The following is a 23,289-nucleotide window of genomic DNA, read 5'->3' as shown; positions in this document are numbered from 1 at the left end:
CGAGCTACCTCTAAATCGGCGGCAGCTACGTAGCCTACATACAACATCATTTGCCTTCCATTCCCAGATGCTTACGCTTCAAACTTGCTTACAAATTTAGATCCTTTTAACTCATTGATCCAATTAATAAAAAGGGAATGTTTTGGGAGAAACTTAACCCGTTGATATAGACCTAAAACTAAATCAAGATAAGTCGCTAATTTAGGCCTATGCCATCATCTAATCGTCTGGAATAATTACCACATAGAAATTCTTGGCTTTATTTAATGTATGGTCCACCTGTTAATGTAGGACGCCAAGTTTACTAATCATGACGTCATAATCACAAATTTGTATCGTAATTTTTTTATTTTTTTTATTTGTATAGCTTGTTATTAAATGGAATTATATTCTGCTTTAATCTGGATTATATACTATAGGGCCTAATAAATAGGTAAGTTATATATTTTATTTTGTCTTAAAGTAGTCGATTAATGAGTAGAAACTTAAACGACGCTTTTTTCGTCATGCGTCTTCGTTTGGCGTAGTCGTATTCATAGTCAAAGTGCAAGACACAATTCATAAAACAAAATCGATTAGGGCCTAGCATAAATCAGAAAGGTATTCGTTTTAGAAATCAGTTGTGCGTCACAAATATCATAAAGAAATGTACGTCTGACAAACAAATGTGATGTGTGATTTGGGCACATCACACTTTTTTGTCAAACTAGTTTGATAGACAGAAATTAACACGTATATTTAAAATCACAATGAAGAAATTATTTCAAATTTGTTATTCTAAAATCTAGAGTTTATTTGCATGCACTGATGCCATTATTGCTAACAAATTATTTACCAAAAACTAATAAAACTTCAGATGAATTGTTGTACACGTCGAGGAGATCGTATTATGTGGCCTTTTAACCAACCGACCGACCTGTATACGATTATATCAAATTAGGCTCTTCCGTGAAACAGTACATAAATTTAATTTTATATACAGTAATGATCTCCCTAGACAGGATTTATATATAATTTATACATTTTAGAACTTGATTCAATATAGAGCACGAGTCAGGTTTACAAATCATCTGTTAGGTGGAAAAAACATACTGTACTTAAGCAATAATTATTATTATTTTAATACCGTTCAAACGAAAATTGTGTAAAAGTCACATTTATAGGACATAGTTTTCGGAAGCCGGATAAATAATATAAAGTTTAACCTTCTGTTATGCGACTTTGTTTTACCCTCTCAAACATCATCGATCATAATGCTTGACGTACATACAGGATCTCATCAAGAAAGCTGAATTTCTAACTATAAGCAATCGGTCAAATTCAGTTTAATTCAAGCTGCAATCATTTTGGATTATTCTTTTAAAAATGGAGAATTACGCAAATAGTAGCACATCACTTGTAAAGAGTGACTACGTATGATGGAGTGTTTGTGTGGCGTTGTGTGTATTTGAGGTGTTTTTACATCTTTTTTTGAATGATCGATAATGACGTCGATTATCTAGGCTCACTGAGCAGATGCTTAACCCAAATCTGGGCTCCCGCGCCGTTGTTTACCAGCAGACAATCACCTCACAGCTTTCCAATCTAGGTAAATTCACCGTTTCAGCAACAAAATTGATCTTTAATCAGGTTTCCCACCCAATAGATAAATCCACTTTAGGGTTACTTAGAGTTCAGTCTGTTGTTTCAGGCTAATCTAATGATAGATAGTGATTAGCTACTGAGTAGATTTGAATCTCGTGTAGACCAGCACAGATAATCACTGACATCAATACCGCCCACTTTGAATTAAGATTGATTACATTTTCAGCAGAACTTGTTGAACCAATTGGGTTGTGAGGCCTAGATTATGGCATGAAATGAAAACGGGCACTATCTATAGTGTTATGCATGGCATGCGAGAACGAACGAATAATATGAAATGAAAAAGAAATGGCAAATAGCAAAAGTGGTAATTAGAGCCCCAGATCGCGGGAAAATTTCACCAACAATTGTTATCTACAATTAATATTGATATAGAATAGATTAGGGTCCCGTTTGAAAGCTAAACAAATAGCTAGTGAATCAATCAATATATATAATATTTTTCAATTTTTAAATAATATAGAGTATCCGATCATGATGGCTTCTCCAAGAAAGTTTTTTTTTGCCACATAGTTAATTTTAACTTAGCGAGCAGTTTTAATTGTAATTAAATAGTAATTTAATAGTAATTGCCAAAATTGGCCATATTTTACGGCCTTCTTTATATAGTACGTACTGGAATTGGAAAATCTTGTAGCACTCTATATAAAGGCACACTGTCATTTCCTTTCTCTGATGGACATTCACCTCTCTCTCTCTACCTATATCGCAACTTTTTGTTCCGAAAAGCAATATAGGCGCGCGCATGAATCATGTTGTAGCTATACAGAGTGCGTAATGAATGCAATATAGGCACGCGCATGAATCATGTTGTAGCTAATACAGAGTAGTGCGTATGAATGCAATATAAGCGCGTTTGAATATATATAATTATAGTGCCGTGTATATGGATGCACAAGCTCCAACCAGCCAGGTAGGATACAAACAGACCACTGTCGAATACATTAGCTCAAAGATGTATTGATAAGACGAATAAATCAAACTTTGAATAAGAAATGAGGAGTTTTAATATTAGAGTTATTGACTTCTGTAAAATAACAAAAATAATAATTTCGCTGATAAAAAAGATAAAATAAACAGTTACGTTAATAATCTAATGTGATTAGGTGATAGATTAAAATGGCCTATTCGTAATTTTTCATGAGGACAATATAATTTTTATTTTGATATTAATTAATCTGTTGATTCGAATTCATTGTATTATTTATTTTGATTAATGACCAATATAGACAAATAATACTTTAGTTCATAATCTTATTTAGAGCAACATGAATTTTGTTTTTCAATTTGTGAGTCATTCTCGATTGTCAACTTAAGTTGGTGTTTACGACGGGCTTAATTTGATTACCAATAACTCGAACCCTAATCAATATTAATCAATTACAGTGAGACGGAAATAAGAGATAGCTTAATTTGATAAGTTTGGGTTTATTTGAAGTTTAGTTGTTGCGTCATTCGGATTAATGAACTGAGACGAATGTAATAACTAAACTAAATAATGTTTTTAGAATAATACGATGTTTACATTACAGACCATAGTTCGACACTATATGATGTCGTTCATTCAATAATCTTCTGACAACGATAATCATCTTAACTCATTTGTACTTTATTTACAACACATCTGGCTTGTTACATTAGCAAGACGCAGTGAACCACTAGTTCAAATATTCCTCCCCGATAGGCCCATTTTATGCATTACGTCATTCATTAATTAATCACGCATGACGGATTGCAACTAGCGCTATCACAGTGAAACCGTTTTGTTAAATGGGAATGATGTGGTGTTAATATCTCGGCATCTTTATTCAATAAAGCAACACTAAAATATACCAATATAAAATAACTGGCTTTATGAAAAAGGATATAGTACCAGTAGTTGTATAGCTACATGAAGGGTGATGAAATGTATATTATCAAAAACGATTTAGCCTGTAATAATGAATGAAATTTAACTTACCTTTGCTTTAGTGGAGATCTATCTATGCCTTACTTGAACAGTGTGAGTTTGTTTTGGTTCATATTTTAGAGAAAACTTTGATTTAATTATTAGGGACAATTTTGGACAAATACAATTGTATGGCTTAAGTTTGTCGTATATCTCTGTCGCCTCTGGTTTTGCTGTTATCATTTATTTGGTAATGTTTTCTAATGTTGCTGGTTTCTAATCATCTTTAGCATCTTTCACCCCACTTGTAATCGCAAGTATGTTTATTACCAACGAACTGGTTTAGGTTTTATTACTAATGATTAGATGATGTTATTTGTGTTTTGATATAAACATATTCTAGTGCTACTCTATTAAAATATGATTGTATTGTGTATTTCATATAGTTTTGTAATTTTAACCGTCTACATCCACGTCTTTATAAGATTTACACGGACCTTTAGCTTCACGTTAAAAACAAAGATTTCTACGGATCATTAGACATCATCTCACCTTAAAGTAGGCCTATCATGTTTTATAGCGATTGTCACAAACACATTAAGGTGATAACTACAAACACTCACTCATAGCCAAGAGAATAAAACAACACTAAAAAACTACTAAAGAATATTTTGTAAATTAAATATTTATGTTTTATTAAAGACAAAATATAATTGAAAACGGAATGACAATTTCGAAGTAGCCATTTGGCAATATAACTTCATATTTACAACTCAACCTAAATTAATATATGCATCGGTTTACAAAGTCCCATTAACCGATCGAACAATCAATTATATTACTCAAGCACGTTTAGTTTCTATTTCGTCAGTTAGGCTTGGTTCCTACGTTAACGCAAGTAATTTTACCAATTATGGGTGAAATTACTTGCGATGTGCTGCGCGTGACTTGTGGCCTCGCATTGCGTCCTAGTGGGAAACACTTTACAATACACCCAGCAGACACTAGCTCGTTCTTTGTGCTTGAGCGTATGATGATAACAGATCACGGTACCGAATCGTTCCGGTCTTGTTGATGTCGTCACTGACGTTTAAGTTTGGTACCCACTTGAAAGCAACGACACGTACTGCAAGCGCAACCATGTGTTTTGACCAAAAATGGATCATCCGAACTTTCGCTTGTGATGGTCAACTCACTTGTATTGCGCATCATTCGTGCGTGGGAGCCAATAACAGTATTCGTCGCGTCTTACAATACCTCGCAATGCCGTCATCATTGCGTTTACTATCAAGTTGGAACCAAGCTTAAACGTCAGTGACGTCATCACTAAGACCTGTACGATACCTGTAATTATTTCATACAGCTCCTTCTCAGGTAGTATGAAAAACAGATTGTTCTTTAATTCTAATACTTCAATCAGAATAACCCAATCGTAATTACTCTGAGCTTACAAATCAATATCGTGTATACATGTTTAAGTTCAGGCAAAGGTTTAACGAAATCAAACGCTAAGCATAGGTATATGCGTGTACTTAAAGCTATAAACAAATTGCACCAACATTGGCTAGTGAGCCTTTACATCTCACGCCTGAACCCAATTTGAAATATCAATATTCTTTTTAGAAACGGCAAGCTGTTCAACACAGCTCACCTAAAGCACGTGTTTACCTGTCCTGTGCTTTAAACTTGGTTTACACTAGGACGTAACGCAAAGCAAAGTGATTTGACCAATCTCAAGCGTTGGATTATTCGAACAGTCGCGTGTGATTGGTCAACTTGCTTGCATTGCGTCTGCTTCCTTGCGTTGCGTTGTGTCCTAGTGGGAGCCAAGCTTTATGATGCATCAACTAACGTTTTTACTGTAGAGCACAGGATACTTTCTAACGTCATATTGAGAACCAAACGTTAGAGCGTACCATATTATACGGTAGTTTTATGTGGAGAGACTTTTACTTACGACGATAACAAATTGGGAAAATTCCTTTAATTATCAGTACGTTGATTAAACACATAGGTCTACTCATAATACTTTCATATTGGTAATGAACTTGTCAGACTGCGAAATTATTCACGTCTAGTTATCACAATAGGCTTCTGGAATTTGTCATTTTTAAGGCTTTACAATTATACCTGACAATACGATGACCGGTAATTAATATCCGTTACCTCAGAGATTGGTAACATTCAAGGTGCGATAATATCGAATCAGCTGGGGGTACTGGACCGTAATGCTGTAACAATAATAATTATGACCACCCTGGATGTTAGATATGACCCTGGATGATATAACAGAGATACATAGACTAGACGCGCGTTTACAAACGCTGGCATAATATAGGCCTATCAGCAACTGTACGCACGCGTAAAGTGTAGGCTATACGTAGACATAGTCTTGACGCGCGCGTACAGACGCTGGTATAATATAGGCCTACCAGCATGTGTACGTACGCGTCAATTGTACAGGTACTTGGTCAAAAATTCCAACGCATTATTCCTGCTATCAACAATATTTCTTATATATGAATACATACGGTAAACTTATATTACTTTTTTGCGCTGTACAAATAAATTTAATTTTTAATTTTAGAACTGTGCTTTATATATATAAATACAATAATTATTTCAAAATAAAACTGTTCTTTTTTCCTCTTATATATTTGACCGATCACCATAATTATCATTATTTGGTCCAATCAACATTAATCTTTATCAAAGCTTCTAATGACATGTCGTCATAGCAACATCAAAACATTAATTCGAATGACGTGCGTACACATAGCGAAAATATTCATAGATATCTTGATTAACCCATTTTCTCTACTTATACTTGATTGATGACAGTGTGAAACACTAGCATAAAATGTTTAACTTTGTAACAAGTTCATTTACATCACCTAAGATTAACTCTTCAAGTATTCAAGTTTACGAATCGGTCACTGCGCTCACGGAGAGACATGATTCGATCCCAGTACATCTATAATGTGAATTATAGTTGATAATGACATCATCGTTTGTAACCAAAGGCTAGCTTCTCTCCTTGGAGACACTGGCGTTGTCTATTCGCAGACACGTATTTGCCTATTCGTCCGTAGGAAAATGCATCGAATTAGAATCAATAGAATTGCAATAATGTACACTTCAAAATAAATAATCGAACAAAGTCAACAAACTTCATCCACACGTTGAGCAGGAACAAGACTCTGGTTCTCGGATGTCCACTGTGTATCTTTCATTTGGAATGAGTACCTTGTCTTCTGTGTAGCATTTCCGAAGTTCTACCTTTTTTATCCTCAGCCTGTTTTCACGACAACATTTGCACACCTGTAAAATATAAATAAAAAATAAAATGAAGTCATGTATAATAACTACAATTCTCATGAGTTTTACTTGGTGCCTCAACTGGCAAACCGACGTATCAAAAACAAATTTCCGATTCCTACAAGATGATTCATGCGTTACGTCATTCAAACATAAAATTCACATGAAATCTAATCTAACAGGATCTTAACTGTTTATATATGAGTCAGTGCGTATGAACGCAACCTTGAATAGCGTAACACGTCTTTTCCTATTAGTTACATGTGTTAATATAAACAAATTGTTTCCCACACAATATCTTTCATAGTAGGCCAAAATATACAAACATTGCACAATTTACTATATTCATGTGAACATGTGCGTTTACCTTCACAATCTGAACGCGCGCGTGTATTATTTGAGCAAGCGTTCTGATAGCGTTACCGTAATCAGCAAATAAAATGCGCGCATCGAACAGTGTCTTTCGTTTGCACTGACGGGTTTTTATGTGACGTCATATTCTTTGGAAAAGAATTATCTCAACTAATTCAATTTTCACATAGTCAATTCACTAAACTTATAACATTTAATGGCCGGAGCACAAGGTCATTAATGTAATTTATATTGCTATGACGTCAAATGCATCACTGGAAAACGACTTCTTGATTATAATAAAACTTAAAAGAATTAGTAATATCCACAGATCGTGCTGTTTCGACCAGTGATAACCAGGTCCTGGGTATGTGTAAGGAATAGTTTGGCCTAAAGGGCAATGATCTAGCCTGAATTTAAGCTTTTACAATTATTGTATAGCTCATAAAAGTTTTTCCGCGTTCATATTCAAATACCTTGCAAGTTATAAAGATTTGGAAGAAGTGTGGAGTGTTCATTTATTACGTATGGTGTCATAAGATATCATATTATAACTATTGTATATGAATATGAAAAATATTTGTCTAAAATTAAACCTTCTAGTACGTTACTATAGTACTATGTGCTTGTAAATATACGTCATATGAACCTCAGATCCCACTCGGGGATCTGGTTTAGTTATGCACACAGAATTATGATATACTTCTGAAACAACTAATAACACTAAATAACACGGTTTTTCATAATGAAAACCTCGTAACCCGTTGAGAATCTAGTTTAGTTTGTAGAAAATGTCATCAGTTGCGATGAAATAAATGCGGTACTAATATTTATAATTAATATAATACTATTTAAAAATGCATTTTGCATAAGGTTTCCACATCAGAATCTCGTATCCGGTTGAAGGATCTGGTTTAGTTATGCAGAATGTCATCATTTGCGTTAAAACAATAAATCTTCAATGTATAATCATAATTTTAGCTTCGGAACGACATCACATTGATATTATATATATTTATTTAAAAAAAATAGATTTGCATAATGTTTTCATAAATCATACACGGTTGTAATCATAAAGTGAGACTTGCTTTATTGATTACTGAACCAATATAGTCTGAACAGTGTTCTTGAACCTCAGTCGAACTCGTAACAACCTCTCAAAATGGATGAACTGTTCAGAACGGCGCCAGTTGAGTGCGCTAGAAGCTGATGAATCTAATAACAACGCTTTCAGGAGAGTCGCTAATATTAATTAGATACGAAGACCATCTAATACGTAAACAATCACTTGATCGAATTCAAGTTAAGGATACTTTTTTCGAGAAAATTATAAAATAATTTTGTTAAAATTGCAAACCAATCGATTTTACATATTTAGGGTCGGTCTTCTTTTTTTTTACACTTTGTTTACTTTAATTCTCAAACTAAAATAAGACTGAAAATGTGAAAGAAAAAATCTTAAGAATTATACTAAAAATACAAACTCCAAGATCAGTTTAAGATTGAAACAGAGTAGCATTGAACATTTGAGCATGGTCTTGGTCTAGACGTTACAAGTAAAATTTGTAGGATTTATTTTATGGTTTACTAGACCAATAATGTAAACATGTGTATAGGTCTACGTTTTACAACCATGTTTGCTTTTGCAAACATATTTCCGATCTGCCTGTCAAATATAAATTCAATATTAATAAACCGTTTTAAAATTGATAACTTTTAAGCTTTCTGTATTTAAACGTGTTGATGAAGATTTGAAATGAGATTCTTGGAATTATTACGTTTGCTTCGAACTAATCTTTTCAATTAACTAGAGAAGTGGAAACGCTGGATGTTCCATCAAGATAACTGAATACCTCGAGGCTAATCAACAATACAGGTGTCAGATACAGATCTACACTTGGCACACTCTCTATGTTTTGAAGAACACAAAGGTCGTTTTCTTTGTTGCTCGTGAGCCATGTAAATTGACATTTCTAGCCTCAGTTTTAAACTTTCTAACATAGCATTTTGAAGTTTTGCTTGGTTGTTATCTTGTTTGTTTTGCTTGCTTAGCTTGCTTTTTGGAAATTTAGCTTGCTGGCATTGCTGTTAACTGGCCTTTTATTGTTTGCTTGCTAATGTACTTGCTTGCTTGTTTAGTTAACTTACCTGTTTTGCTGTTAGCTGACTTTTTTAAGTTTGCTTGTTTTGATGTTAGCTTGTTGGTTGATTGTAAGTTGCTTTGTTTTTAAAATGAATTGTTTCTAATAATGGTTTGTTTTAAGTGTCAAGAAAACAATTTAGTTTAGTTTCTAACTTATTTAAAAAAAAAAAAAGAGCATGTTGAAATTTTGAGTTCAGTTGTTTTTTTTTATTCAAACATATTTTGTGTTTGCTTTAAAGTTTTTTATAACACAAACTTAATTTTGTTTAAGTTGTCTGTTCTTGCTTGCGTAAATAAATTTATTTCGCAAAATACAATTGTAGATGTGTAAATAGGCATTGAATTTCATTTAACGTTCTCAAATTTCTTTTCATCTGAATATGCCGGTTTTAAATTTAATGACTCAATGAAGATAGAGGTCTTTATTTTCAGAAACATAATACCGATTCTATCTATTTCTTAATACTGTGGGTGGGCACTGAATGTAGGTCATGTTAATGTGACTAATACATTAATTTAAACATTCACATTAAAAAGTCGTTTGCTAAAAATGTGGTAAACATGTTCTGCTGCACGCACACTTCGTCTTCTCATTAGTGTCAACTTGAAAAAGAAATTACACTTACCATGCTAGAAAACTTTCAAACAAATTTTATTTTTAATAATAATTATAAAAGAATAGTAAATTTTTGAATTTAACCGTTAATTTTGTCTTTTTATAAGTGAAAAAAAATGTTGTTTTGTTAGTTTTTTTACAAAAATGATTAAATGCGAAATAGCTTTTTTATTCTTTTTTTTTTATTTATTTTCATTTTTCATGTTTTTGGGAGACAATATCATTTAAATATAAATTGTCTGGAAATATATGACCGCATCTTAAATTATGTCAAGGATTATAATTCTAAGTAAGCCATATCTTAAGATTTATTTCTGAATAATCTGAAATACTAAGTTCTTATAGATTTTAAACATAATAACACGGTCTACTTAGCACTGTATCTCGATTCATAGCCGACGCTAAATCCTGCCGAACTCTGGAACAATGCTACTAACAAACTGTTTAACATTGCCGCACAAGGAAAACACCTGTTCTCAGATGGTTGTGCCATTGGCCTGGGTACACAGCTTATCCACACATCACTAATGTTTTATTATGTTAGAAATACATGATTACATTAAATTAACTGCCTTAGAAAAAAGAATGCAAATATGACCCTTTCAACTTTAAATAATGTATGCTACAGAAGGCCTATAACACACCTGAGTTTATTTTTACATCATGGAATGTTTGTCTGACACTGCCGTTCAGTATTATTTAGTTCTTGTCTTGAATATATTATTAAAGTACATTTTTCTATTGGACTTTCATCTTTTCGTTTAAACATTTTTGTTGTGCAACGCGAAACTGGTGACGGACTGTTGGACGTTCAAAGACCAACATCGTGCACCATTTCCTCCGTTTCCAAAATCCCGAGTTTGAATTGCCTTCATGGATGAATGGCCTAACCTCAAACTAAACATTCTGAATCAATTTGGAAGCAGCAAATTAGTGAATAGAAGTTATAAAACAAATATAAATATTTTTGTTTGTTGAATTAGGAGAATGTTTTATTAGTTGATACCCTGTCCAATTTTAAGTAGAACAACTCATGAAATAATATTCCACATTAACTCATAAACATTATTTGTGCTTCGAACTGTGGCTATTATAACGTTTAATATGCTATATGTTATTTATTTTTAAAAACTACTTATTTGTTTTTATAAAAAAAAGCGGAAGTACAGAAAACATGTTGTGCTTTGCAAACGATAATGTGAAACTCGTGAAAGAAGAAGCGTTGTTTTGCTACATCAGAATATTGTGAAAGATTCACAGAAAGAATCAAACAGGAAACGAAAACATTATTTTGACTTCAGGCGTAAAAACATCAAACGTGCGTCATTGTCTGAACACCACTTATAGTTGGCCTACATCTCTGTCCGAGTATTACACAGATGAAGACACTTTAATTTAGAAATAGCATTAAACATTAAACGTAAATAGATTTTCAATGGTAACTTTATTGCATATCGTCAGCAAAAGAGCCGTGCTGACGGCATCAGACGGTAGACGGGCTAACCGGGTTTAACTAGCTGAAGTTCAGCAGAAAAGATGATACACAGAATAATCTATATAAAGATATTATATTAAATTATGTCGGGTAGTGAGAGAGGCCATATAATGTTGATAGCAGAAACAATGAGATGTAATCATCCTCTTTGTGTCCCACTGGGAAAAATTAGAAAAGTAAACATTTGCGGTTCTATTTCTAGCCACCGTCAATTATACTGGCGGGTCCAACACCCTGAGCTCCCCGCAGGACGAAATGCTTCGGGCTGCCCTGGAGCTTGGTTCGTATGATAAGGTATTGCCTTAAAAAGGAATCGCGTACCTTTAAATCAGCTTGATGTCTAAAAAATTGTGTGGCCAGGGTCGTATATTGTATTTATTAACCTCGTTTATAAACTAAAGATAGATTATTTAAAATGTTCTCATGGAACGGCCCAATTGATAGTGATCAAAACCTTTAACATAATTACACTGGATGTAATTTCATATAGATGTAAAAGATGCAGTTTCATAAAAGTTTCCGAAACGCCAATCCTATTTATCTCATTATTTATTGTAACATTGTAAAGTAATTGGAAATGTTGATTTACCATTCAGGTACAATGTTGTGTGTACAACAACACTAACGTGGGAACGCGCTCGTGCAAAAATATACCATATCGCCAACGTTTGAACGCGCGCGTAAGATGATACCATCGCCAACTTTTACACGCGCGCGTACAAACTGCTATTTCAACAACGTTTGAACTTACGCGTACAACATATGTGTCTGTCTACGTAAAGTCAATGATGATGTGGAAAATTGAGTTTGTTCATTTGAGAAGGGAAGTCCGAAAATCTACAATAACCCCCGTAGTGGCAATACACATATATGCCACATAATACCGATATACGCCGAGGGATATTTACAATACGGCTGTTACATCTTACAAATTAAACAAACACACAATGTTAAGATTTCTAGAAAGAAAACCATAGTTCAGTCCACTTGCACAGAGCCGGATTTATAGGCGGGCGTGTACAAATATAGTAAATTACCGATGTTTGTTGATTAAACCATACCAAATCGATGCATCAAAAGTCGATTATAAGATTTAAAAAAAAAAAAAAAATTTTGGCGGGGAATCTGCTCATTTCCAACTTCCACGCTAGGTTGTTATCGGATCTACAATAAACATGTTTTGTTGTTTGAATCATGAGATTAATTTCCTTAGAAAAAAAAATCAGTTTAGATTAACTTATAATCAATGCAACATTGATATTTCGAATTCTTTTTAAAAATCTAGATATTCCATTTTTAATAATAGCTTTAAGTATAAACTAACCATTTAACCAGCTTTTATTAATGATTACTATATAGGCCTAAGTCACTTAAAATGTGATATCAACTTAATTTTTTTAAGGAATTAAATCATTCTTTTTTAGAATTAAATCGTCGTAAATGGACCATCAACCTCTGGTGGTATACAAATAACCGGCATGATAGATGTTTTGCTTTTAAACAGTTTAAGTGGATCTGACAGAGAAATAAAATCCGATAGTATAAATGCCTTTAGGTTTACACATTTGGATAAAAATACACATGAAATTGATATATAAATATGATAATTGAGATGCCTGGATGCTCACGTTAACGTTTGGTGGTCCGCCGTTGAAGAAAATATATGTTTAAAACATACAGTAGTTGACGCGCGTACCATTGCCGGTATTTGTACGAGTGCGTGTCATATTATCATTATTTGCACGCGCGCGCCAATATATATATTCATATATTTGCTATATCCAAGTATAGAATGACGTTTTCTTGTAAACATCTAAAATTATACTTAATTAATTATCAGACATAATATTTAAATTATTTATAAAATAAGTTTAATAAAAATATGTGTATTTTTAAATTGACCAATTCATTTCCTGAAGTTATTTTAATATAAATTTGGCACGCCGCTCTACTTATCAAACGAAATGATAAGGTAATCTTTCTGTCAGGTCTCTAATTAGCAAGTGTAATCTTGAATTTAAAGAAAAGAATTTGTACAAGTTTGCAATAGATGCTTTTAAAAATGCCGTCAATCATGAACGAGGTATTAAACTGCAAACTGATGTTTCCGAGATATTGGTATAGAAGTGTTAAGATTTCTAATTAATATTTTGCAATTTCACTTGTATTTTTAGATACTGTAGCACGATCAGATTGAACTCCTAAATTAGTTTGTTTGAAGTATATTTACTAATATAATTACTATACATCTGATTGATTTCAAATAGTCTGATCAACAATAAGAGTTTAAAAATAACTTAAAACCACAGATATATTTAAACACCAAATTAGGAAGGATGTCTACGTATATTGGCTAAAGTTTAAATTAATTTGTAGAGTTTACTCAATTTAACTGCAGTTAGGCCTATACGAAGAATCGTAAAGATTGACGACAAATACAAATTTTGTATTTCCGAAAACCAAACTGTTAGACCTAAATAATAGGCCTACAGTACTTAAAACTTCTGCTACCATTAATAAACACCACGACAGTCAAGATTCGTACACTGGAAGATGTCTTTGGTTTAACTTTCTTTTCGGAATTCACCGTATATTACAAACTAGGGTTAAGTGTGCATCAGAATTAAGCTGATCCGACACAATGCCTACGTAACTCCGGTTTAACTCCGATATTTCAGATGTAATGTTGACCACACACGTAGGACACGTTAAATAGCAGGATTGACTGTATTTAACTTAGATAGAGAAAGAGCATGCCAACATAGCTATACTCGTAATAATAACGTGGATTAATGTATATACTTTTTTTCAATCCTCATGTGGATATCTAGACAGGCATTTAGGTTAAAATGATACCAAAATGGAATGTTCAAAATACCGTTTCATGTTATAAATACGTTCTTTGCGCAACTTAGGCTACCTATAAAAAAAGCTGAAAATTTAGCTAGTCTTATTCTTTCATCTTCAGAAACAACCTTTAATCTAAATTAATTCCCTTAAAGTTTATTTCGAGGAATTCGAATTGTTGTAATAACAAAAAGTTCACTTGTGGGTAAATTTATTTTGTGTAAATTTCGATTAGGCCTAATTATAAGGCCTAAAAAAAAAATGTCTGTTTGCTGTAAATTTTTTTTTTTGGTAGGGTGGGGAGGGGGGGGGGGGCGGGTGAAAAAAAGTTTTTTTTTTTTTTTTTTTTTTTTCAATGTTAATTTCTCTGTTAATTGTACGCGAATTTGAGAGTAACAAAACACACTGAATAAAACAACGAGCTCAAACATCTATTCATAATTTGTTTCACACTTTAATTCTGTTTTGGGCGCGTTAGGCCCCGTGTCTAAACCAGCCTAGGCTAGGCCTACTAGGTCGTTGTTAGCAGGCCTAATTAAATATTTTAGAAGTTAGTGTACCGTATATTTCGGAATTCGGTGTATAAGTCGCACCTGTGTATAACTGAGAGTAAATATCGGTATTTTGTATATCGTCGATGTATAAGACGGCCGCGCCCAGCCTCAACAAGAAGGGAAGTCCCCCATTCCATCAGTTCTTTCTAGAGCGTGGTTCCCACTAGCGACGCAGCACAAGGACGTAACGCAACGCAAGTGAATTGACCAATCACAAGCGATGACTTATTCGCTTGTGATTGCTAAATGTCTATAACTTCGCATGTCATTGGTTAAAACGCTTGCGTTGCGTTTACGTCCTTGCGTTACGTTCTAGTGGGAACCACGCTTAACTTGTTATTCATGAGTTTCGCACCCGCAACATCGAGTGCATGACCGCACGTGTGTGTTGGCTAGCCTCGCTCGATCCTTTTATCGAGAGGCTCACGATTTCACGGACAATCGTATTCGATTAGTATCTATGTATCCTAGAAGTGTGTACGCTAGGTCTATGCTATGCTATGCTATGCTATGCTATAATCAACTGGAGAATATACTAGGCGAATACTGTACACCATGTGGTTGCCAAGAAGGGCTCGCTCGCGCTGGGGGTACGACGGTCGTGCGTATAACTATAATCCAATCGTAAACGTTTACAAATGAAATTTTATCGGAGCGCCTAAAACAGCTCCATAATGAACAAATCTTTTCATCATATTTAGTACAAAATCACGCTAAAATGTCTTGAAAACTAGCAGGTTGCTGTTACGCTAGTACACTGTAGCTAGGCTAGGCCTACTCTTTAGTAATAATACTAATAGGCCTAGGCCTTGCCTTAAAAAGCCCAAGCGTAGCCAACGAGGTGGCGATATCTGTGTGTTGAGGCATTTATGTTCGGTGTATAAGACGCACCCTTAATTTAGAGGTTAAATTTGCGTGTCAAAAGTGCGATTATACACCGAAATATACGCTACGTTATTATTTTTATTGTTTCATCCTCGCACACTTGATTTTTACACCTTTTCGGCCAAAAAAAATCATAAAAAAACTTTTTTTTAAGCGCCCTCAACGTAAAAACGTCTTATCTCCGCCCCAAATTTTTGACGAAATTAGGGGCGGCGGATGACAGCAAACAAACTTTTTTTTTTAGGCCTAATATGTCTTCCATCCGTTGGGAAAATTTATTTTAGGATCTATTTAGGGCCTAAATCTTCTTTTAAAATTATATGCATAAGTGTATCTAATAACAAGTGATCAAAAACGTAAATGTCTCGTGGGATTGGGTATATATCCAGGCTGGTGGCATAGATTACCAACAAAACAAAATCGGGAATAAATGTACAATATCAGGTATATAATTATACCGTATAGCTCATTAAATTTCAAATGCGCATTCAAACGCAAAATATGTAATGCGTGCGCACAGTTTACAAACATAACATTGGGTCAATTTAGGACTTGATACAATCATTGATAATATCTAGACTTCTCATATTAGGCCTACTACAATCTAGAGAGAGAAAAACTACTAATTGCTATTAATTAGACCTACTGTATAATTATGTACTTGTTTATAACCTTTTTGTTTTTTCTTTTTTTATAAATTTAATTAAATGAAGCGAGCCAGTATCTGTGTTACATAATATCATTAATTTAGAATGAAAAAAGTACAATACATGTTAGGAAACTTATTTGATATAACGGTTGATAATGTGATTATTCTAATTTAACTATAAAAACAACCCGGATGATATATAATACTGAAAGATCATAACCATGTGACGATATAGAACTACAGTAGGAAGTGACGAAATACTAGCCTAAGGTAAAGCGGTAACTAAAGACCAAGCCCTGACAGTCGGAAATCTGTGAGTTGCGGTAATATGTCACACACAGACTATTATGTGAAGGTGTAGGTAAAGGAGTTCATCTGTCCTCTAGCTGTTACTAAAACATATCAAAATTATTATTGAGGTAATATGATATGATTAAACATTGACACACTTTGAGAAGTTACAATGAATAGTCAGTTTGTCGTAATCAATTTTCCAAGTTTCCCTGATCAAAATCCAAATTTACAGAGAAAGTTAAAAACACAGAAAACATACGTATTGTTCAGATAAGTAGACTGTGGTTTATCTACGCACCTTGTTAGCAACATGTATTTCCAAGTTATTAACCCAAATTCTTAAACATTGAACTTTTAAGGAAATCTCTTTTTCGAAATAATCTCATTTAGGTGGTATTCTTGCTATAATTTAAAAAAAAACACTTTTAAATGGTAACGATATCGGAATTATTAAAATGAAAAAAAAAAGTCGATGGTTGCATTCATATTCGACTCAAGTCGAGTTTGGTATGACAAGATTATTGCCCAACAAAAAATTATCTATTCCGTTTGACTATTTTTATTTATTCGGAAAAAAAAATTAAATTTATTGATGCAAACATGAAGGTAATTTAGGTCATGTTGCTATTTTTAAAATGATTTTACCGAAAAAAACAATATAATTTGTTTTGTTTCACAATAAAAAAAATGAGTGGCCTAAAAGAGGTTTAAGATAAACCACGGTAACTAATTGTAAGGCCTACTTTTCCGGTTGTTCTTATCTTCGTCAGCCTCCATGAAGCATTTACAAGATAAATCTGGGTTTTTATTGACTTTTAACGATTCATTGAAGATCTTTTACTGATTAAAGTTCTCATCTTATCATTATCTAATTTGACCCACAAGATGAGGGCAGGAAGCTGGAAGTCGGAAACAAAACTAACGACAGAAAGTGTTTTTTTTTTCTTAATTTGACATGTAGTTCAAATGGGCTAAATAATTAGTGTTTACTCAACGCGATGCAATTTTCGCAACGCATGAGATTTTAAAGATTTAGGCCTATATAGATCTCGTAAGATAATTTATATTTAACTGTTTTAACCATAATATACCTAGTTATATAAGCTCTTAAATTTTACGGAAAGTTTGGTTGGTTGTTCCCATCAATGAATTTTCCTTTAAAAATAAATACTATATACTTTTATATACACATTTTAATTATTACATATTTTTGTATTTAAAAAAAATTGGTATCGTAAAATAGTTTGATGTAATTATAATTATCATGTTATAATCTCTTAAATTTTCCCCAAACCAGTTTGGTTTTTCCCATCAAATGTCTTTAAAAAATACCATTACTTTCATAAGACATTTCAATTGTATAATTTTGTGTATTTCTTTGATTTTTAGTCGCGTGGAAGCGACTCTATAGTTCACTATGTCGGTCGGTCGGTCTGTCTGTCTGTCTGTCGGTCTGTCTGTCGGTCGGTCTGTCTGTCTGTCTGTCTGTCGGTCCGGTATCACTATGCGTTTTATCGCTTTCTGACCTTATCTTGATATCAGTTTAATCTAGCTAGGTCAATTTTTCACAGTATATTCCTTATGGCCAGGTATCAATGTGGTTATGTTTTCACGGTGCGCAATAAAAAATTACGCGGTCTACGCACGATTTAACAAAATCACGTTTGTAATCATATCTTCACAACCATGAATCACAATTAAATAAAATTTGGTACTCATAAATTTCAGGGCATAAATCATCATATGGTAATACAATTACGTGCGTAGCGCATGTAACGCATGCGTACGCGTGCTTAACATTTTCAAAATTTATTTTCGATGAAATAAGAGTACATTTCAGGCAATTTTAAGCGTTTACAAAATTGCCATGAGTGCGCATATTTTTGCGAGCGCATTGCGCGTTAAATGTTATTGCGCACTCTTTTTGCCCGATTTCTGTTTTCTTGACTTACTTTTCAACTCGAAATTACGTTATACGAGCACGTCGAAAGTGACAGGCTACGCACGTGTAAATTAAAAAAAAATTAATGTTTTTAAACATTTCAACATTTTTAAACATGTTCAGTAATTTCGGTCAGTATAGTTCACTATGTCGGTTGGTCGGTCTCTCTGTCTGTCTGTCTGTCGGTCTGTCGGTCTGTCGGTCTGGTATTACTATGCATTGTAGCACGTGACTTAATGGCTGTTGGCCTTGTTTTTTTTGCGATGTAGCCTAAAATATGTTACTGTGATCCACTTTTAAAACCAGTATGGATACCAAAAGTATAATAACAAAAGACAGAAATTGATGAATAAATAAAATGATTATCCAAATTGCAATTAAAATATGTCAATAGGCCAATTATCATTTTTGAAAAAAAAAAACATTTCCATAGTCTAATATTGAGATTCAAGAAAATGTATCGGTCTATTTAAAATGGAAATTCACTTTGCTTCGTATAGTTAAAACAATGCAAAGATATACATGAAATTCCCAAATTAAAATACTTTTTAAAATGATTTAAAATGGTCCAAAATGTAAAATAAAATTTACAGAATAGAGTTATCGTCAAACGTTTGAATTAATGTGAATAAGTGTAATTAAAATCAAATAATTTAATTTTTATTTCACATTTACATTATTTAATGATTTAAAAAGTGTTATTTAGACCTACTGTATATTGATTGGTGTTGTAAAATGATTTTCATTAAAAAAAATATTTGTTTTACTTTCGGAATGCAATACGATAATCTAATCAAAATTAATTTTCAGAATTTTGTAAATGTCGTTAAACTCTTAACCTGACTCACTTTTCTTGTAATAGATTTTATTTTAAGCAACAACTAATTAATTGAGTTATTTTGAGCCTTACAACAATTATCACGATTGAATCTTTAGTAATTAGGATATTGATGACACAGACGAGATAGGTATTCATCCTCTAAATCGAAATAGTATATACTTCATGTCTGCCTTAATTTAAATCCGCATAGGATAAAGTCAATAATTACGTCGGGAAATCGAATCAGTGAGATATTGATAGAATACCGAATTCTCAACCTGTATGTTATTACTCATCCAGGCGTTATAATGAGATGAGAGAGCGTGCTAAATAGGCACGCTTCGAGAACTTGCCCGGATATAAATCAACGATTGAGAAAGATGAAGAAAGGGTTATTCACACTGTGTATTTCCTCTCGACAACAAAAATAACATTCTAGTGAAAGTTATTTTTAAAGACAAACAAAAACACGATGGATAGAAGATGTTTGCGCACTATGTTTTCTCTCAGCAAAAATGAAATGCTTGTAAAGTTCATTAATAAAATATAAAAACCATAAATAAAGATTTAGAGAGATGAAATATTTGTTCACACGGAGTAGTATTAGTAGTAGGAGTATTTCATTTTTCATGATGTCTGTTCATACACTCCTGTCGCTCATTATGTTTCTCCAACACACATGCGTATAAAGTTCAAGTTTTAACCAGATTTGCTGCGTAAGAAACAGCAGTGGTTGTGAAAGTAATGTTAACAAAACTATTTAAAGTTTCCGGTTTGATGGGATATTGTTTAAACTATTCCGTAAATTGTTTTACCATTTATTTAGCAATAGTTTTACCATTTTAATAAGTTTCAAACTTTAGACACATTTAATAATATACAATTTCTTTTCCAGCAGAATATCTACACATTTCTTTGAAGTAAAAATGTTTTATATTTGGAAACAATTATGCTGTTTAGACCTACCAGTGGTGTGGCTGTCATAGGGTCATTGCCGAACGTTTAAACTAAGATCAACATTCTAAATACTTATGTTTAAATGTGATTATAAACACATGATTTATAATGTAATCGATTAGGCCTACTGTTAAGCTAAATAAATCCACATGGGTTAGGGTGCATTTGGGTCGCACCAGTACGACAAAGCTGAATTGTGGGAAAACTGTCAAACTGGATTTGGAAATAGACACCAACACCTAGATAAAATGCATTCTTTTTGCTATAAGAACACATTTTTTTTAATATAACAGACACACAGCACACACACACACACACACACACACAATGTAGAATGTTAATTAAAATGTGCAACTATAGAAATCGTAGTCAAATACGACAGTTGCAGAATTCAAGCGATTCTCGTATAGATTGCAAAAAGAAAAACTATTATAATTTTGTCTGTATGCAGTTTTTCTTTTAATAAAAAGTATTATTATAAATTGTCTGAAGAGTTAATAGACTGAACATTAGCATCACATTTTACATTGTTTTTAATACATTTACATGGTAAACATATGTGGACCTTATGTCATGGAATTTGCAAGGATAACAGTAATAGTATCTATATGCCGGGAAAATTGACTAACAATAGTAAATTTGTCTGTTGATATACTAAACAAAATGGACAATACGACATTTAATGATTAAATAAATGATACATTCTATAATAATATGATTGTTTCTTTTATCAAATCGCATTTCGTAGTTGATCAACTTTTTCAGATATTATACGCAACAGTCAGGCAAGTTGGCAGCAGAGTTAAGTAAGAACAGGAGAACTAACACTATATCTACGGAATTTTTTTTCTAAGATAACTCGATGGTGTCCCCGAGGGATAATAAAGGGAAGTAATCGCATAATGCATTAGGGAAATCGCTCATTAAATCGGCTCTCGAAATGAGATAAAAATATCTCCACAAACATCAATGAATACATTGTATTTATAATTTTCACCATGTTTTATTTCTAATTTTAACGACGGAAAGTGTTTATCCACATACTGTCTGTTAAGCTTGCCAAGCGTCGTGAAAAGTTATAAGTTAGTGCCAAATAGTTAGTGTTGATGTGTGGGAAGATAATTAAAAACTCATTTCAGACTACTACAGTAGGGCCTACTAACTAAACACTGAAGAATATTTTCATTAGATTGTTGACTCCTATAAAGTACTGGTGATTAAAATTCAGGCATTAGTCAGTTCCATATGTTTTACATAAATCTTACATATTTGTACACAAATATTCAACGAATTCGACAATGCCTCATTACTGGCAAGATGTTGTTGTAGTGGAGGAAAAATTACGTTACGAACTGTTTAGTAGAACTAATTGCAGCGCAAGAAAATAAACAAGCAGGGAGTACCGCCAAAGTACCACGATTGTTCGGTTAGCAATTGTATTACCTAATTAAATTACTTTTAACCAGAGAGTGGGGACATATAATGTCTAAATTGATTCATGTTCTGACAAGTGGTGCATAATTGAATGATGTTCAATTTCAGAGAAGTCTGTTATAACAATAGTTGGAAGTCAACACATGACTTACTTAAAGCGGTCATAATATTGTTTTATGCATTTTAAAGATGAGAAAAAAAAATTGTATTGTTTTAACTATCTTTCTTCTCGTTATGAATTTTGTATTGTATTATTTATTTTGTATATTATGAAGGAAATAAATGTTATTATGAAATGAAATGAAATTGGCCTATTAGCAAAATAACAATAAACTACAATTCGGTGTGATATCCTACCTTTGTAAATCCAAGCGGGCTTGACACTTTGGGAATCATCCGCGATTTACATGTACCTTCACACGACGTTACATTTGCACTTCCGCGACAGAACATAGTCCTCTTTGTATCCTGTTCATAAACCTCTTGAGAAATTTTGATAACTGTTGTCACTGCCTGACATTGCGGGTGTCGTCGTGATTGTGAGGCACCTTTTGAGAGCACAAAACATATTGCGTAAACCAAAATCAACCCTATTGAGTGCATATAACTCATTTTTCTCCAGTAATATACAAAGTACCTGATAAACAGTTTTTTTTTTAGTTAGTAAAAATATCAAACGGCAATATTATCTATCTCGTGCTTTTGTACAGTTTGATGAATAAATTCATTTAATCGAATGATGCTTGCGTACAACTTGTATCCGGCTTTAGAAACACAGAACCGATTATTGTAGTAAGTAAACTGCTTGACTTGAGCGTTTGACCCACTCGAGACAGTGTCGCAATTAATAAGCACTGAAATCGACGAGTCGTTCTTTTAAGTAATCGAGGGCGCACTTCATTAATACCCAATAAAAACTTTTTTATGAATATTCATGAGGGATAGTTTCTCGTATAAAACCACAAGCAATTACTGTGTATTACTATGGCTATTATGATTTAATGTTAAATATTCAGTGCCAATTGAACGTTGTTCCAATGTATCAATCGTATTAAAATAAAGGATAGCCAAGTATGACGTCTCAGCATTTTTTATTCGATCTTGAAAGGTAAATTCATAATTCTTGGTGACGTAAATGTTACAACTTTCTATCCAAACCGGGTATGTATGTTATAAAAATTAATGACATTATAGAACGCAACTAATTGTTAATAACTAGAAATCAAACACAAAGTAGGTTGGTTGTTTGAAATTTTGAATTAAATGAAATATTAATAGTATTATGTCAAAACAAAGTTTCTAATCAAGTTAACCAGATTCTATCTACTAAATTATTGTTTTCCAAAACCGTATATCCCCAAGCAACATGTATTCCGAACGCCAACCCGATACGTTAGGAGAAAAACTTCTTTTTACCAAACGCAAGATGACGTCAATAGGTAGATTTCTAAA

At 33.0% G+C, this 23,289-nt stretch overlaps 1 protein-coding gene across 1 annotated transcript; it reads right to left on the bottom strand.

The window, feature by feature from the left end:
• Positions 1-4,233: 4,233 nt before the first annotated feature.
• Positions 4,234-22,660, bottom strand: LOC140046619 (partner of bursicon-like). Its single transcript, XM_072091315.1, has 2 exons — positions 22,195-22,660; positions 4,234-6,853 (listed from the first exon to the last, which is right to left on the bottom strand). Exons 1-2 carry the CDS (start codon positions 22,447-22,449, stop codon positions 6,704-6,706), a joined length of 405 nt encoding a protein of 134 aa, XP_071947416.1. The 5' UTR covers positions 22,450-22,660; the 3' UTR covers positions 4,234-6,703.
• Positions 22,661-23,289: the final 629 nt, after the last annotated feature.

This window comes from Antedon mediterranea, chromosome 1, assembly GCF_964355755.1.
Source record: "Antedon mediterranea chromosome 1, ecAntMedi1.1, whole genome shotgun sequence".
NCBI lineage: Eukaryota > Metazoa > Echinodermata > Crinoidea > Comatulida > Antedonidae > Antedon > Antedon mediterranea.
This window is presented reverse-complemented; position numbering and strand designations above follow the sequence as displayed.

Bases quoted from the DNA above. Each gene is read 5' to 3' on its own strand.
- LOC140046619 (XM_072091315.1), bottom strand. From the start codon at position 22,449: ATGAGTTATATGCACTCAATAGGGTTGATTTTGGTTTACGCAATATGT. The intron at 6,854-22,194 runs GTAGGATATCAC...TATATTTTACAG, and splicing joins GCCCGCTTGGATTTACAAAG to GTGTGCAAATGTTGTCGTGA.